The 18,788-nt window shown below is 38.0% G+C and overlaps 1 protein-coding gene across 8 annotated transcripts in view; it reads left to right on the top strand.

Moving 5' to 3' along the window:
* Positions 1-18,788, top strand: part of LOC132643700 (uncharacterized) — an 85,098-nt gene that overhangs the window by 21,834 nt on the left and 44,476 nt on the right. For 6 of the 8 annotated variants that reach the window (XM_060360226.1, XM_060360225.1, XM_060360224.1 and 3 more), the window contains 6 exons: positions 1,887-2,036; positions 8,710-8,773; positions 11,577-11,678; positions 12,585-12,773; positions 14,420-14,547; positions 15,309-15,456. In XM_060360226.1, coding sequence (XP_060216209.1) covers positions 1,887-2,036; positions 8,710-8,773; positions 11,577-11,678; positions 12,585-12,773; positions 14,420-14,547; positions 15,309-15,456 — 781 coding nt within the window. Of the gene's footprint in view, positions 1-1,886; positions 2,037-4,688; positions 4,744-8,709; positions 8,774-11,576; positions 11,679-12,584; positions 12,774-14,419; positions 14,569-15,308; positions 15,457-18,788 lie in introns of those variants that run through there. The other 2 variants (XM_060360229.1, XM_060360231.1) reach the window with 2 other exon arrangements.

Genomic DNA, 18,788 nt, shown 5'->3' with positions numbered 1-18,788 from the left:
TATGCTCATGGACTGAAAAAAAGGAAAAGTGATGTGCTCTCATCTGAAAGTTAAGCAAAATTTATTGGTTAAAGCATGCAGCTGCATCCATGTAGATGTAGTCTGATTGTTTCGGCTTTTGACGACATCTCCGCATGTTTTTTCCCTCAGTTTTTTCAGTTCATACAGAGACAAATATCTCGATTAAGCTTAACTTCCTCTTATTTATGTGTAAGATATAGGAAGTGCCGAAGTGATGCTCCTCATTAGAAGTGCTTCTTTGCTTGTCACACTCCATAATGTTCCTTGTATTGCATGCTTTAGTATTGGGATATCAAGACATGGTTATCCACTAATCACATCTAATTATCAATGAACTAGGAAACTACTTATACACAGTAGTTTTCCTCCACTATATCGATGAATATGTTATTTTATCCAATAAATGGTTTGAATATCTGCTTCCAAACATCTCTGTTTTCCGTTCTATATTTAGTTAAGACATGTTTTTCCTGTTTATCATCCTGTTCGTCTTACTATTTGGTAAACATCCATCAGATGCATCAGAAAAGATTTATCCTTTCTAAATGGCGTAATACATAGATTAGTCCCTAAACTTGTCAAGGAATTCCACTTGGACACTCAAATTAGAGTGGGTTCCATTTGAACCCTCCAAGGAAACGTTTACTGTGCTATTTGGACACAATTTGTTGAGATGGCACAGTGTGTGTATTACACTTCTTCGAAGTGCGCGTCATGCCAATTTTCTTCATCTACAATTCTCTTTCAACTACTCTTCAAATTTTCACGCATTGTAAGGTGGCTGTAAATTGAAGTGTTCTCCGGTGGGAAATTAAGTTTTCCGGTGTGGTTATACTGAAAAAATGGTGGAGGGCAGTGGGGGATCGGTGTTTCTGGTGATATTTTTCGACGGGGAGCGGGAGATTAACATCGGCAACATCAGAATTCAACTGACGCTTATGTTCAAGCCTTTTCAGTTGGTGCTCAGTGAGAGAATCGGAATTTCGCTAAATCAGATTTCTATTTACCTATGTGACCAAGGGCTCCAACTTCAAGGATCGCCGGAAAACTCCCGTCACCGGTAAAGCAGATTTCGCTGCGATTTCTCGTGAAAAGAATTGTTTCTTCCTCGTGGTTTTGAAGTGTTCTAGAAAAGCGCGGAACCGGAAGGTGAAGCCGAACAGCATGATGTTCAGATAGATTTTGAAGGAAAATGTGTTTCCATATTTCTCTTCGTCGGAAAATCTGATTCTCCTGCGGCGAAATCAGCCAGAAATGAGTCAGTTCTATGATCGAGTTACACAAACGGAACTGGTGAGCATGAATGAATGAGTGCAAAAGCTGCAGATTCAGAGGGAAAATTTCGATGGGGAAGAAGCAGAATTTAAGGTGCTGGTCGGATTAATAGGAGATGGGTGGTGGTGGCTGGATATAAAGAAGAAAGAGACATGGTGGTTGTGGTCGCCGGACCTGAAGAAGGGGAAGAACAGACTCCATTTTTCCGGGGAAGATGACAAAAATCCGATTTGGGTCCTTCAAAAAATTTACCGGAAATGATGAAGGAGCAGCGGCGGAAGATGATAAACAGAGGAGAGGGGTCTTTTTTTTTTTTTGGATTTTTTTCTCCCTTGTTGACATGGCTTATTTATATTGGTCTACTTTGCCATGTCACAGCAAGTGAAGTTCGCGCACCAAACATGATCTGCAATTGTCATATTTGTGTTGAAATGGCACAGTTTGGCTTGTGTTCGAGTGTTCAAATGGAACCCGCTTTAATTTGAGTGTCCAAGTGGAATTCCTGGACAAGTTCAGGGACCTATCTATGTATTACCCCTTTCTAAATTGTTGATGTTCTGATAAGTGGTTCTGTTGTCTGTGCATTGTAGGTATGGACGATTTCGTCCTTGGTGGAGTCCTTTAGGTAAAAAGCTCAAAGGCTGGCAAATAGCATGGTGGAAGTATGCACAACAATCTGTTTTACTGGATGTTCAACAGAGGTTGAGGAGAACTTCTTGGAAGTACCTTGGAGAGAGGCTGTAAGTGATCTACTCAAGAAACTTTTCCCCAATCAATGTAGGAAAGCATTTGGAGGACTTTCCTTTTTGTTTTGTTTATTAGATATAAGTCTGGTACAGTCAATTATTTGGCATTTAAATTCTTCATATTCGTTTGCAATTTGTCAATGTTTAAATTCTTCATATTCGTTTGCAATTTGTCATAGCCAACGAAAGTTTAATTATTTTTGATATCTTGGTCTGTCTTTTTCGTCTTGGCATACCATGTGCCACCTGTGTTGGATGGAATTAGGTTTGTCATTAATCTGATAAAAAAGTCATTTCCAGTGAAAGTGTTGTTCAGCCCCTTAGCAAACTGGAAGCAACAAACATTTAATTGGTGAGCTAGACTCTTGTAAGGGGCGAACCGTATAAAATTTTACCTACATCTGACAACCCTAGTACTCTGACCTTCATTGATTTTTGGAAAATGCCTAAGAAAGTGGCATGTTTTACCATGATTGCAACTTTGCAATATGTCTTTACATAACACAATTTACAAAATGATTATTTTGAAATTTTTTCTAATCCTATCCCAAAAACCCCTTCTCATCCCACCCTGAAGGATCAACAGTGGTTTCTTATTGTTTTTTCCTGGTTTGATGCCTCGAATGCCACGTAATGGTTGAAAGGTGAGTGGCTTTACAACTAGATCACTACTAACCCATCTTTACAGAGGAGGGTATTAGCATTTGTAATGGATGCTTCATGAATGAAAAGAAAGCTGAAGACACTAATCGTTTTGCATTGTCTTATAGTCATTCAACTGTGGTCCTTGTTCCCAGACCTGTCTGGTGTTTGGTGTTTGGTCCTGAACAACATGTAGAACTCTGAACATAGAAGTTAGGAAATTTCAGAGAGTGTTCAATTGTGTATTCTGTGGTTTTCGTAAAATAGGAGGAACCAAAGGTGATTTAGCTGTACCAATGTACAGCTTAAATGTAATGTTATTTGTTAGAATAGGAATAGGAATAGGATTTGTATATAATATCCTACATGGAAAAGGATTGGAATGTAGTGTCTATAAATAGGACTCAATGTAATAACGTAGATACGCTATTCAATAATATTCTTTTCTCCCATAGTTTCTCACATGGTATCAGAGCATTGGTGGGAAACATTAAAAAAAAAATACCATCACAGTCCCGTCCGTCAATTCCGGCGACTGTTTGCGTCACATTCTCTTCGGTGGATTTTATGCAAAACCCGAAACCACCACATGGTAGAGAACACTCTGGCGGCTGTGCGTGATTCCAGCAATATCCAGGAAGAAAGGACTCAGTTACCGTGCAATTTTTTCAGTGACCTGAGTGGCTGTCCACGTCAATTTTAAGATTCATCGGTGTTGTGCAAAAACCAACACCACCACGAAACTCCTCAGGCTCTGGTGATAAAAGCCCACCAAGAACCATGGGAAAATATCATCTCGCCGGAGGTGAGACTTTCCGGCGAGATCTGCGTCACGCAGTGGATGCGTGGGAGCTTTTCCGATCCAATTTTTTGAGCTGTTCTTTTTCTGTTCGAGTTGTCCACTGATTCCGAGCATTTTAGATGAGGTTTCTTCAGATTTAGATCGCCGGATTAGGGTTCTGGCGACTCCAGCACTTTTCCGGCGACTTTTCAAGCTGTATTCTTCGTCTGCCGAGGTCGCCCACTGATTCTGATCATAACCCACAAGTTTATTCTGGAAAACAGTGGCCGAAACAGTGTTTTCCAGCCCGTGCGAAGTTTTCTGGCAAGCTGTCTAGTTCCAGTGCTGATTTTCTGGAAATTTTTATTTTCAGGACTTTTGATTACTTCAAAACCCTGTGGTTACTTCAAAACCCTTAATGAGGAAATCAGAAATTCAAACATCCCAGTCTATGAAGAATTGACGAGGAAGGCGTTTTAGAAGAGATCTCGACGTAGGTGTAGTTATTGTAATAGGCTTGGACACATTGGTGAAGTATGCTATGCTCTGCATGGTCAACCACCCAAGAATTCTCATGTTGCTCAAACTGCCACTAAAGGTAATCAACGGGTTTATTTAGCCGAAGAAGAATATAATGAGTGCCTTCAGTATCGAGCAAGTAAGAAGACATCTCCACAAGTAGCCAGTGGCGGATTCAGGATTTTCACTCAGGGTGTTCGGAAAAATAATTGGACCTAAATATACATTGTAATATATGTTCAGGGTGTTCAAAAGTTAATACATGTACATGAACATAGAAAATTTACCCTAAATATACACTGTAATTTTTTGTCCAGGGTGTTCGGGTGAACACCCTGGCCTCTTACTGCATCCACCCCTGCAAGTAGCCTCAATCGCACAGTCTAATACCCTTGGATCGTGGGTTGTAGTCTCCGGCGCTTCTCATCATATTTCTGGTGATAAACCACTTTTGTCGAATATTGATTATTCACCGTCTCTTCCCGCTATTACTTTAGTCAATGGGATTCAAACAAAAGCAAAAGGAGTTAGACAAGCTAATTCCATATCCTCTATCACTATAAATTCTGTTTTTTATGCCCCGGTTGTCCTTTTAATCTTGCATCGTCAGTCATTTGACTCGTGCCTTAAATTGTGCCATAATATTTCTTGATGATTCTTTTGTTATGCAGAACCGCAGTACGGGATTGATGATTGGCGTTGGATATGCATCACAAGGCCTCGACTAACTTACCTCTACTCCTAATTCCTCCATAGCAGGTCTAGTTACTGATCCTCCATACTTAATTCACAAACAATTGTGACATCTGAGTTTGTTCAAGCTACAAAAGATGGTGCATAGTTTGTCTAGTGTGTCCAAATTAGATTTTGAGTCGTGTCAACTTGGGAAACACACTCGCACTACCTTTCCACATAGTGTTGAGAGTCGTGGAGAGGATATTTTTTCCTTAGTCCATTATGATATTTGGGCTCCTAGTAGTGTCAGTTCTACCTTAGGATTTCGTTATTTTGTTAGTTTCATTAGTGATTATTCAAGATCTACTTGGATTTTCTTAATGAAAAATCGTTTAGTTTGTTTTCTATATTTCAGAGTCTGAAATACAAAATCAATTTGGTCTCTCTATTCGTACGTTTTGTAGTGATAATGCTTAGAATATTTTTTTTATGACAAAGGAACCCGCAGCCACTACCCTTTGGGTGCGCACAGGTTAAACCCCGCTCTTTTGCAATAGCCCGCAAACCACACAGGAGAGATAACCCGCACTAGGCAAGCCCCGTGCGACGAGCTCGACCCAGAAGGCAAATCCCCTGCTCTCATAGGCAGGGGGTTTCGAACTAGAAGGCAATTACAATGATACTTTCTCCCGTGGCTAAAATAGCATATGTCTATCTTTTTCTATCCATAGCTGCTGCTCGCCATTGGCCTCTTTATCAGTTGGCTATTAAGAATGCTTTTCTTTATGGTGACCTTGAGGAGGAAGTTTATATGGAGCAACCACCCGGTTTTGTTGCCCAGGGGGAGTATAACCTGGTGTGTCGATTGCCGGTCACTGTATGGTCTGAAACAGTCTCCTCGAGCCTGGTTTGGGAAATTCAGCACAGTAATGCAGGAGTTTGGCATGACTCGTAGTGAAGGCAGTCACTTTGTGTTTATCGACATTCTGCTCCAAATCTGTGTACTTATTTGTTGGTTTATGTTGACGATATCGTTATTACCGGCAATGATCAAGATGGTATCATTAATTTAAAGCAACATCTCTTTCAACATTTTCAGACTAAAGATCTCGGCAGGCTGAAGGATTTTCTAGGTATTGAGGTTGCTCAATCCAGATCAGGTATTGTGATTTCACAACACAAGTATGCCTTAGACATTCTTGAGGAGACATTAATGTAGACCCATTGACACTCCTATGGATCCGAATCCTTAACTTCTGCCAGGACAGGGGAAGCCACTCAGTGATCATGGAAGATATAGACGATTGGTTGGTAAGTTGAATTATCTCACAGTAGGGCTGCTTATCGGGCGGATAACTACACTTAACGGTTTGGCTTAACGGTTATCGGCTTTTAAAAGTACTAATCCGCTAGCCAACCGATAAGATATCGGTTGGTTCGGTATCGGGTTAGCAATTATCGGACGGTTATCGGGCGGTGTATCGGTTAAATTACGTAACTACTTTTTTTTTTGCCTTGAAAGACAAACGTTTTATTCATAATTTAACAACTAGGAAGTCAATTAAGCCCCATAGCCACAGGGCAAGACTTAACAGTAAAGAATTCACAAGTTTAATCTCAAACCTTCCGATGGTGATCACTTCGCCACCTTTCTCTGGGACCACAATTATTGCAATAGTAACTTCCAACACAAAATAATAATAATAATAATAATAATAATAATAATAATAATAATAATAATTTATGGTTAATGGAAGAGTTTACCGAAGATAATTACTGATGGTTCAGACTTTTCACTTTAGTGCTTTAGCTTTAGATTTTAGTGTTTTAGGTTTACAATACATATTTTATATGTTTAGGGGTAAAAATATAAATATGATAAATTCTTAACGGGTTAACGGTTTGCCCAATAAGAAAATTGTGTAATCCGCCCCCGCACCGATAAGCCGTTAACTACAAAATTTTAACCCATTCCCCAACCGCTAATCCGACAGCCCACTACCAATAAGCCAATAAGCCAATTTTACGGTTGGGTTATCGGTGGCGGTTCGGTTTTGAACAGCCCTATCTCACAGTGACTAGACCTGGCATTTCTTTTCTTGTGAGTGTTGTAAGTCAGTTTATGGATTCTCCCTGTGATAGTCCTTGGGATGCAGTTGTCTGCATTCTGAGATATATAAAGTCAGGTCCAGGCAAAGACTACTTTTCGAGGATCCAGGCCATGAGCAGATCGTTGGATATACAGACGTTGATTGGGCAGGATAACCTTCCGATAGACGTTCTACATCCGGATATTGTATTTCAGTAGGAGGTAATTTGGTGTCCTAGATGAGTAAGAAACAGGTGTGGTTGCTTGATCTAGTGCAGAATCAGAATATCGAGCAATGACTGTAGCAACTTGTGAGCTAGTTTGGATTAAACAGTTGCTCAAAGAACTAACATTTGGAGAAATCAATCAGATGGAACTTGTGTGTGATAACAAAGCGACCCTTCATACGCATCAAAGCCAGTATTTCATGAGAGGACTAAGCACATTGAGATTGACTGTCACTTTGTCAGAGAATCTCTCCAGGGATATTTGTGAAGTCAAGTGAGTAGCTTGCTGATATTTTCACCAAGTCCTTCACTTGTCCTCGTATTAATTACATATGTAACAAGCTCGGTACATATGACTTGTATGCACCAGCTTGAGGGGGAGTGTTAGAATAGGAATAGGATTTGTATATAGTATCCTAGGATTGGAATGTAGTGTCTATAAACAAGACTCAATGTAATAATGTAGATACACAATTCAATAATATTCTTTTCTCCCATAGTTTCTCACAGTTATATTTTTTGACGTTATGGAGTACCGTGATAGATGTATATGCCTTCACACTTTTAGAGTTATTAGCTCCCTACAGGATTTTAGGGGAATTAATTTCTCTCCACATAATGGACATATTCTTTTGGTGTGGTTTATCTCATGAAAGAAGAAAAAACAAGGACGCATTTTTTTCGAGTCTGAGAGCTGATGTAGCAGAGGGAAGAGAAAGCTACTATTCGTGCTGCAGTGAATCTAATGTTTAGCTACTTTCTTTTACTTGGAATTTTGGAGTCTTATTATTGCTGTTATTTGATTAGTTTCTTAGTTCTTAGGGGTTTATTTCCTAGTTGTTTTGACTTCTCTTATTTTGTTTTCATAAGCTTCTTGATCGAGAGAATTGGGGAGCTTAACCTTTCTTATTGAAGATATTTATCATTTCGGCTTTCATCTTCTTTTTCTAAGAAGCATTAGGGTTTGCTTAAAAGGATTTTCCATGGTTTCCCTTTAATAAGCTAGTTGCTTCCAAGTGATTCAGAGTAAACCTCCTTCCTGCAGCACTTCTGCTTTAGACCTCCTTCCTGCAGCACTTCTGCTTTAGCTTTTGCTTCATCTATATAGAGTTCTTTTTTCCGGGTACATCTAGATAGAGTTCGTTTTAGGAATGAAGTAGTGTTTCAACTATAAAAGAATGTCCATAAGCCTAACTCAACCCCAAAAGTTGAAGTGTAAGTATTGTTCAAGACTATAGAAGGAGGCAACAACTCATTCCCTCAAGTTCAACCCAGTGTTATCAAAAGCGAAAAGCGCAAATAAAGCGTGGGATTTAGTGAAAAAAAAGCGCAATGGTGCAAAATTACAAATATATGTATGTTTAGTCCAAGACTAATAATAGTAAGCATGAATAACAAATATATGGACAAAGAGAATTGTAAAAACATTACGATAAAGTGAAATATCAATCATCTAGTGTCACCTCTTCAAGAGAGGCTCAATGGCAAGGAAAAGTTTGTCTTAGAGCCTTGATGACGACACTGAAGCACACATAAAGCGAGGCGAAGCGCTCAACAAGTTTTGAGCCTCGCTTCAGGGCTTAAGCGTGCCTTTGACAACATTGGTTCAACCAAAGGACACACAACACTAACTATTCATAAATGATGAGACATTTCACTTGTCCCTTTTAATTTTATGTTGACATTTGATATAAGTTAGTTTTGAAAGTAATTGTACCCATTTTCTCATGCTAGAAATTGCCGCCGGAAATATGTGAACTTGTACAAGACAAAACTGAAACGCCTTCGACAAGATCAGGTTAGTGACTTTAAATCCAGTTGCCTATCAGTTTCTTTTAGCTATATGTACCTGTGTTATTATATTCTCTAAAAGTTATGTTTCTCCCATAAAGGGGAAATTCGTAAGGAGAGATTAAGAAATCTGGAGAATTCTATGAGTGAAAAGAGTTGAAGAACAAGGGATGTCTCATATACTCTTATGGTAAACTTCATATAGAATTGCTTCTCTGATTTCTTGTAGTGTTTGTATCCCACAACAGCCTTTTTGTGAATACGCTTACACTTTTTCATCATGATGAAAACTGGCATAGCTTTCCCTGCAAATATAGACTAACCTCTGATGTAAGAATTTCATTCTTCTGCTATTCAGGATTACATGACCTTAGCTTTGAACCATATGTCCTCTATGAAAATAATAAGACAAAAAAAGCTCTAGAATGGTTAGAAAAAGGATAGTGGAGAATTTTTCGAGATGGGAAAATGAATCTTACCTCTCTGGTGATGACGAGGAAACGGTTAGTGTGGACCCTAGAAAGCTCTCCTGGATCCAGTCCAAGTAAGTTAGCCTATAGTTGAATTTGAAGGCAGTAGAAAGTCAACTAGAAGTTTCTTAACCACCACCCAGCCAAAACACAGAACTTTGAGAAGGGCATTTCAACTCCAAACATGCTTTCAGGGACCTTGTGAAGGTTAGTTTGAGTTGTTGAGCAGTAGGCTATAGCAGGACTTCACAGTGAAACTCCCATTGCTTTGTCCTTTCGATATTAATTGATCTTCACTGTCCTTTAAAGCTGCTAAATATACTAGTATAGTGAAAAATTCAGCCACTTAGCTCCCCTCACTGCATTCTGCTATAGTTTTTTCCATGCCGGGACCAATCTAAAAAGGGCGGAAAATTGCTTTCCGAATGGTGAATGGCCTAGCCATTTGTCTTTCCAAAAATCTATTTTAAACCCAACTCCTACCTTCAATTCAGCTTGTTGCAAAAACTTTGGCAACAAGTTCCTAATATTTCTCCAGAAGCTAACCCCCTGTGGAGTAGAACCCAGATTTGTACACCATATATTCATCCGCCCAAATTTTTTTATAATTACCTCTCTGCCTCAACTTCCACATTAAATCTCCACAACCATTTCATGAGAAGACTCCTATTTTTTATTCTTAAAATCTCTATACCCACACCACCATTATGCTTTTTTGTAATGATTGTGCTCCACTTAACTTGGTCGAAAGTTTTGTTCTCTAAAATTCTTCAGTTAAATGGAATCTTTCTTCTTGGGAGGAAGTGCAGTGTATGTGGCATTGAAGCTCTTTCTAAACCTTTCCTTGTGATGAAAATGTTCAACATCCCTCATAATATCTGCTTTTATTATTGGCCGACGTTTTAGATAGAACCCAATTATATACCCATCCTACTCGGTGCTTTATCCAAGGCACTCTGTTTAATCACCTCAAGGACCTCTTCATCCTCATGTTGTTGTCTTTCTCATTAATCTTAGTAGCATTTTCCAAGTTGAGTGATGGTCTCCACTCATCGATTCCAGTGTAAAGCTTCTCATAGAACTCTTAAGATATCTTTTTTCAGTTCTTCTGGATCCTCCCTGATTGTGCCATTTACTTCTACTTTGTCAATGTGATCGTATCTTGTGAGCATTGGCCATCTTCCGAAAAAGATTGGTATTTCTATCCCCTTATTTTAACCATAAGCATCATGATTATATATCCTCAACCTTTGCAATTCCAAATGAACGTTGGACTTTTCCATTAATTCTTGCTTGGTCAGTATCCCATCTTCATACGTCTTCCCACCTCCAATCTGCTCAACTACTCTGTTTTCTTCTCTGTTCAAAAAAGAGCATTTTCTTTGCCAGCATATGTCTGGTGACATTCATATTTGAGAGATAAAGACTAAGCCACTACCTCCCTATACGATCTAGTTGAATCCATTCAATAACATACAATTTTTTTTTATTGGATCTATGTTTCATTTTACATCTATGGTGGTCAGTCGTTACATTTTCTTTGTTGTTACTTGCTCTTAGTTGTTGTTGAAGCTAGAGAAATGGGGTAGCATCTCTATTGCGAATCTAGCTGTTGCTATCTTATCCATGAACTGGAAATTTAAAACTGCATCTTTAAATCTAAATTGATAATATAAATGGTTTTTTAACATGACTGGTACAGTATTTACTTCACATTTTGAGTTCATTATAACCCTTTTCAATTTTTTATTTCATATAAATGTTGTTTTTCATTGTATCATTTCCTTTGAGTTTTCTTCTTTTACGCCTTTTAAACTAATTGAAAGTTAAAATGATATACAAGCAATATAATATACAATCTGAACTTGTACATACGAAAATTCACTGTCAATATGCTTGAATTTAAAACATAGTCCAAATTTTATATGGACTTAATCTCACAAAATTTTGCATGTCTACACTTACCAAACTAGGTAAGCTAGTTATATAACTTGTCTGCTCCTTTAAATTACTTCTTTTGGCATGAGCATAAGGGTCACTTGGGAATTACGCTTCTATGGCGAGACCATGTATTTTTGAGTTTACGCTCTTTGCCTTTGAAGACAAGGCAAGGGAGTGTAATCACTTGGACCTGCTATTAAACCTCCTGAGGAAATCTATTACAACAGTTGTAAAGACATCCAGTTTCTAGTTGGAATACCTAATCTAGTTTCAATTTTGGCACAAACTTTTAGGGGAAGGTACTATTCTGTAAGTGTTGAAAATATTTTTCTGTTCTGGGCTGCGCAGTTCCCTTGAACTTGAATTTTGATCACTGTTCATCTTTACTTTGAATCTCAGGTGATTGATGTGGATGTTCTTCAGATGCTCGAGGAAATAGAGAAAAAATCTGAAGTGGATGACATCCTAAATTACAGGTCTACTGCTGAACGTGAGTTACAGGTATGTTCATGGGTTTTAAAGAACTAGTCATTATTGCCAAAATTGTGTTGCATCGCATATCCTATCGCATTTAAAAGAATAAACTAGCTGATATGATAATAATAATTGGTGGCATAAATGTTATCACTGGAGATGTTGAATGTATCCATGGTATCAACCGAAAACAACAGTCACATTTTCTTTGATATGGCGAAAGAATGAACTGAGTTACTTTGATGTTCTACTTTCCTTCTTTTTTTTTTTTTGGTGGTGGTGGGGCGGGGGGGATGGGCGGAGATTATATCATGTCATCATTCTGCTTTTTTTTTTTTTTATAACCGCGTTCGGTCTAGCTTGCGCGCACCTCGATTTATTGCACGAGTTACCTGCTATCTCCAACTAACAAAGCTACTGGGTAACTTTGTCTACCAAGCCTTGGACAGATGGAAAGAAATTACCTAGTCCCTCCGTTTTAATTTGTTTGTCTTACTTTGACTGGGCATGGAGTTTAAGAAATTAAAGAAGACTTTTGAATCTTGTGGTCTTAAACTAAAGATATGTATAATGTACTAAAATGCCCTTTAATCTTGTGGTCTTAAATATACCATGTGGGATGTTGGAACTAAAGAGTTGCCAAATTAGGAAAGAGACATTCTTCTTGAAACAAACTAAAAATGAAAGTATGACAAACAAATTGAAACGGATGGAGTAGTTTTAGTGTGCCTTATCGCTCCTTACTTTAGTTTACAATGTTCGGACAACTACTATCTATTAGTAGTGCACTTTATTTTTTTTGGTGGGTCTCAGCAGTTTGTTTTTTGTGCTTGTTGTATTGCTATTCTTCATTTTCTTGAAATAAAAACTCCCTTATATACGTGCGCGCACACATTTAAGTACATAAAAAGTTATTGACTTCTGGGTCTACAGGATATTTTGTTGAATTCATCTTCGAGTAATGTAAGCAACATTGTCAATACTGTTAAACCTCTGGAAGATGAGCATATATCCAGCAAGCCTCGTGGATGGTTGAATTGGTTATCTCGTGGCATGCTTGGTGCTGGAGGAACGGATGATTCTAGCCAATTTTCTGGTGTTATTTCTGATGATGTGGTCAAGGTGAGCCTTATTACTCCTTTTTCTTTTACTTCCCTGATCTGCATTGCATATAATAAGCAAAAAGACGGTAAATAGGCAAGTATTATATTGTTTATTGTTCTTAATGGACTGATTAGTCTGGTGTCACGCAGAATCAATATAATCGACATATTCTCAGTACGAACGAAAGTAGGCATAGAATTTTTTTTCTTACACACTTATTCTTTTTCGATGAAAAGAAACTTACATGCTTTTTGTGGGAGTTACCTTGAGCCCTGCACTGATTTTCCACCTGCTAACAAGCCATTTTCTGAATCGTCTTCGGGTTTGAGCTAATATTGAAGGGGTTATTGAAGCTACTTATTAGACACTTGAATGAAATTTCTCATGTTCTGCTCCATGTGCAACTGAAGATGTATTTTCTAGTCTGCCAGGCCATTGTGGATTTTTGTACATATTACTTTGCTTGTGGATTAGCTAGCTGAAGCCTTAGATTTGACCGCCTTAAGCAAGAAGCGCTGAATCTTCCCTGCATTGTCTCCCCATCCGCTGTTGCAATCTTCCTGTGGGATAATCACCACTTTCTTCCTGTCCCCAACCATGATTCTATACTGACGTAGCGGCTATATCTGTTATGCTTGTATTTTTCTCCCCATCTTTGGCATTGATTCCCCTTTGCAAGCGAAGCTTCTATGAGAGTTTCACATACCTAACAGGAACTAAAATTTGGAGAAATCAGTCATATGGAACTTGTGTGTGATAACAAAGAGGCCCTTCATATCGCATCAAATCCGGTAATTCATGAGAGGACTAAGCACATTTTTACTCTCTGGAGATATTGTTACAAAAATTGTGAAGTCGAGTGATCAGCTTGCAGATATTTTCACCAAGTCCCTCACTGGCCCTCGTATTAGTTACATTTGTAACAAGCTCGGTACATATGACTTGTATGCACCTGCTTGAGGGGGAGTGTAAGAATATGAATAGGAATAGGATTTGTATATAGTATCCTACGCTATAAAAGGATTGGGATATAGTGCCTATAAATAGGAATCGACGTAATGTTGTAGATACACAATTCAATAATATTTTCTCCCATAATTTCTAACAATTTGCTTAAGCTCACGCTATAAATTGCGCTTTTAGCTGAAAGCTCCAATAGAGTTTGGCATTTTTTTTGTGCTTTTCGCTTTTGAGTACAGAGGAATCCGGATCAATGTTGGTGATGGACCAAACCTCCCCCTTGCATGAATAATGGTTGGGGAAATCACCCCTCAAGGAATAATTTCCAGATCTCTACACCTCCTCACATGACTCTCCTACCGTAGTAGCTCAATGCATCTCTGAAAATTCTTTATTGTCCAATTTTGTATGATCACGCATGAAACTTGACATCCACATTTCTAAGTAAGATACTAATGGATCATTCAAATACAAAACTTTTCTAATACTGTCCAATCTTGCACAATCTCTCATTTAACTTTGGAGCCGCATTTCTTAGTAGAATGAAAATGGATTTTGTAAATAGAAAAACATGGACAACATCCACTATTGGCATTTATGTTAGTTTTACTATAGTTTATAAAGAGTTGGTATTTGTATAAACATGATTGCTATGAATTTCAACTTTTGACCAAAAATAATTGTTGACATTTTTTTCCTAACAGGATATATATGAAGCTACAAAGTTCCAGCCTGTTCTATCACTGAATGATGATGCTCCTGCAGACAATCAAATTTATTTCTCTTCATTGAAGTTCAACATCAAACATGTTTCTGCTAGTATACGGAGCAAGTAGGATGTCATGTCTTTCTTGTAATAGACTAACTTATCTGACACTAATTCAATATATTTCCTTTTCTGGTCATTAAGTTCCAAAATCTAAGTAGCTGAATTTTTGGAAATCATTATTGTGATTTTGAATCTATACTCAACTTTTTCACTGGCCTTTCTCCTTGGTGTTTTTTCCCCCTATCCTTCTTAAAGGTTTGGCTCCCTCAAAAACGTAACCTGGTGACCCACTTTGAATTGGAAATGGACAAACAACGGAGACAGTTTATCAATCTGCCTTTCACTAGGAAGCTTGGGTTTTAGATACGCAGTGTTCTAAACACCTACGACTTTGTGCTTGAAGTGTTGCTATCATCGCATAAACACTTCACATGAAGCTAATTGGGCTGAAGTTCCTTACTGTATTTGCCATCTCTTCCTATGGGATCATAGCAAATACTTCATACGCAGCTGATTTCCTTGAAATCCCTTCCTTTCCTTAGATATGTCAGTGATGTCTCTGATGTTACTAAATACCGTAAAAAGACTAATCATTCATATACAATATGTGTGTTTATGTCTTTTCTTGATCCTTGGCCTGATATCTATTTTATGTTGATTATTGTTTTATGGAGTACATAATAATGGCATGAGATGAGTTGTGAGTAACATGGTCAGTGAGGATTCACATAGTCGACCCTAACTTGTTCTAGGCTGAGGAGTAGTTGTTGTATTGTTTGATGTTATGGTGAACTTACAAGTCGCGCCTCTGTTTTATTTTCCAGGAAGCTGGGTTATGCCATTGCCCCTATGGTACTTGAGGGGATTTCTGTTGGGTGCGAGACTTGGGAGGAGGTCGCTGTTATCATTGCTGAAATAAACTCGGTTAAGATGCTTAATCCATTCAACAAACAAGTCGTTTTACGAACAACGGTTAGTCTCTGTTAAAGATTTTAGTAATTCTAAGTGACATGTCCAGATACACTTCAAGAAGATTACTATATTGATAACAATTTGAAATATTTCCTTATGATATTTTCACAGTGCTCCATTTGTGGCTCATAAATTTAAAACTAATCATCAACTAGGTGGCTAGTTAATTGCCTCTATGTTTGCTTTTATTTGTGCATACACATTTTTTACTTGACTTGCATCTTATTCTGACCTAATGAAGTATTTCACGTTTTGCCTGGTAACAATAAACTCTGTAGCTTTGAAAAAGTAATGAACATTCCATTCTTTTGTCAATCCTAACCACCAACTCCTATGAATTAATTTTAAGTCTTAAATTATCGAACTAGCTATCTCGAGATACTTTGTGTTAAGATACATAGGTGTAGTCTTGGGTGATTGGTTATGGTGTACACGCATGACCTAGTTAATTGGGGGAGCAGACACATAGATGCGGTTGCGAGATATAGGAGAAGAAATCAAGATACTGTGTCTTGAGTGTAGGTGCTTCTGTAGATGTGGTGTATGTATAATGTAGTCGATGTCTGCTCCATTAATATTTACATGTTACTATTTCTAAGCAACGCTTTTCCTAAAGTGGGCACATTACATATGTAAATGGTTTGTCCACCAGCAAGAGATTTGATGTGTCTGCAAATTGACCGTTTGATCTCACTAGTGAAAATGCCTCCTGAATGTATCCTTTATATGACTGGCAATCAGTTTCTGATGTGTTTGATCCTTTCAGGAAACAAAGGATTTAATGCTAAGTGACTTATCAAAAAAAAAAAAAAAAAAGGATTTAATGCTACGTAGTGGAGAACTTGATTACGGCACATGAATCCCATTAGACTTCTCTCTCCAAATTTCACTTTTTTTTTGTAGTTTTTTTTTTTTAAACAGGTAACATCTATATATATATATATATATTTTTTTTTTTTTGATAAGGTAAGTATTTTATTAATGAATGGGGAAGTCCCCGTATACAAGCCGTATACCAAAAGCAGAGAATCTACACCAAAATATGATTCTCAACAAAAGAGATCCAATCCTCTATATTATAAACAAGGAACTACACCAAAGGTGTATTCCAGTAATAATTACAAGCAGTAGTCAAGAGCAAAACCTACCACCTGTCAAACTCATAGGAAATCTAAAGCACTATTTTTATTTTTATTTTTGAAATGGTAACAAGTTTGTATTGATTCACAAAAAGGGCTGTTAAGCCATAATTACAGAGGGAAAGAAGCATGAAGAATAGTAAGCTAGAAAAAAAAAAAAGGTCTACTGGTCTAAAGAGACTCTAAAACTTGTAGTAGAGACTCTGTGTCTTCTATGTACTCTTGTTTACACCAAAAATAAAAAAGCACAACGCAACTGAGTTTCATCTTTTGAATTGGATTGCTTTTGTTTTCAAAACATCTTGAATTTTTTTCCTTCCAAACAATCCACCAAATGCAGCCAGGGATTAAACTCGATCTTCTCTTTTGCTCCTTTGATCCCCCTCTTCTGGTCCAACTGGAGAGCAAATCCAGTGGGTTCATTGGCATTGTCCAGTTCAAGCCTATCATAGCAAGAAAAATATCCCATAGTTGTGTAGTCACTCTACAATGCATAAACAGATGAGTATTTGTTTCTGCAGTTCTCCCACAAAGTGAGCAGATGGAACATATTTGCATTCCCCTTTTCTGCAACTTGTCCTGTGTCAAGTATTTCTGCCTTGTTACTAACCAGACAAAACAGGCCACCTTGTATGGAATATTAGCCTTCCATATTTGTCTCCATGGCCATTGAGAATTCAAATTGTTAACAAAATTTAGCATGCGGTATGCTGTTTTTACTGAGAAAACTCCAAGACTGTGGCCACTCCACCATATTCTGTCTTGGATCTGAGTAATTTCAGTGAATTGAGCTATAGTGTTGAGGAATTCTGCATATCTGTCTATCTCCCAATCATTCAAAGGTCTTCTGTAGCTTAAATCCCAACCATGATTTCCCCAAACTTCCCTGATGTTAGCCTTTTTCTGCTGATTTAAGATATAAATATCAGGAAATAGAGACTGTAAGGTGGCATTTCCTAGCCATCTATCTTCCCAAAAAGAGATTTTCTGCCCATCACCAACCTTGAAGCTTATTCTGTGACTGAAAACTTGCCAGAGGTTTCTGATTCTAAAGCACTATGAATATCTTCAGCTGCTTGAGGATATTCATGTATACACCAAAAATAGAAAAGCACTAGACAATTCATCTGCAATTTCTGTAAAGAACAACTCTTACCCTCAAAACACCTCTGATTCCTCTCGCTCCTAAGAGTCCACGAGATGCAAGCTGGTACAATCTTCCATCTCTCCCTCTGACCTGACTGATTATCATATATATTGTAGCAAGCTCAGGCTTCCCGTGTGCTCCTGGGCATAGACCACATGATACCCCTTAGGTTGATGAAAATATGCCAGAATTTATTAGTCAAAGAGATGATTTTGCTGTCTCAGGCTCAAGCTCCATATAAGAAACATCTGGAACATAACTAAAGACCCCTCTTTATAAGTTCGTCTTGAGTTAAAACAACCTGTTTAGTCAGTACCAAGTGAAACATACTACCTTGTAAGGAATCCCAGTTTTCCATATCATCTTCCAAGGCCAACTATCAGGATGTCAACTAGAACTATCAAGGAGAAACCAGCTTAATAGAGAAACCACCCTTCTTGTCTTCTGTCCAGACTAATCTATCCTCACTTGTAGTGAAGTCTTTGAACTGTTCAAGAGCATTGTGGAATTCTGTCAACCTGACCACCTCACAATCATTTAGTAACCTCCTAAAACTGAAAATCCCCCCCTAAGTTGTCCCTCATCTCCCTGATTGTGGCCTTCTTCTGCTGACTCAGAATGTACAAATCAGGATACATAGTCTTCAAAGTGTGTTGGCCAATCCATATATCCTCCCAGAAAAGTGTGTTGGCCAATCCATATATCCTCCCAGAATAAACTCTTCCCTCCATTGCTTTTCTTGATTTGGAATTGCTAATGAGTTTGAGCTACAAGTTCCTAATGGATCTCCAACCTATCAAAAAAAAAAAAAAAAAGTTCCTAATGGATCTCCAAATTCTAGTTCCATAGGGATGTAAAACTACCTTGTAGTCCAGCAATCCTTCATCCCATATCTTGTCTAGATAGTTTCTTTCCAAGGGATTGCTCATCAGAAGCAAATCTCCACAACCATTTCAAGAGAAGGCTCTGATTTTGTAATTTCAAGTTCCTTATTCCCGTACCCCCTACCTTCTTGCTAGTTATAAGAGAGACCCCTTTTACCAGAT

The sequence above is a fragment of the Lycium barbarum genome, chromosome 6 (genome assembly GCF_019175385.1).
Source record: "Lycium barbarum isolate Lr01 chromosome 6, ASM1917538v2, whole genome shotgun sequence".
Lineage (NCBI taxonomy): Eukaryota > Viridiplantae > Streptophyta > Magnoliopsida > Solanales > Solanaceae > Lycium > Lycium barbarum.
Note: the sequence above shows the minus strand (reverse complement) of the source record. Positions and strands in the feature narration are given on the sequence as shown.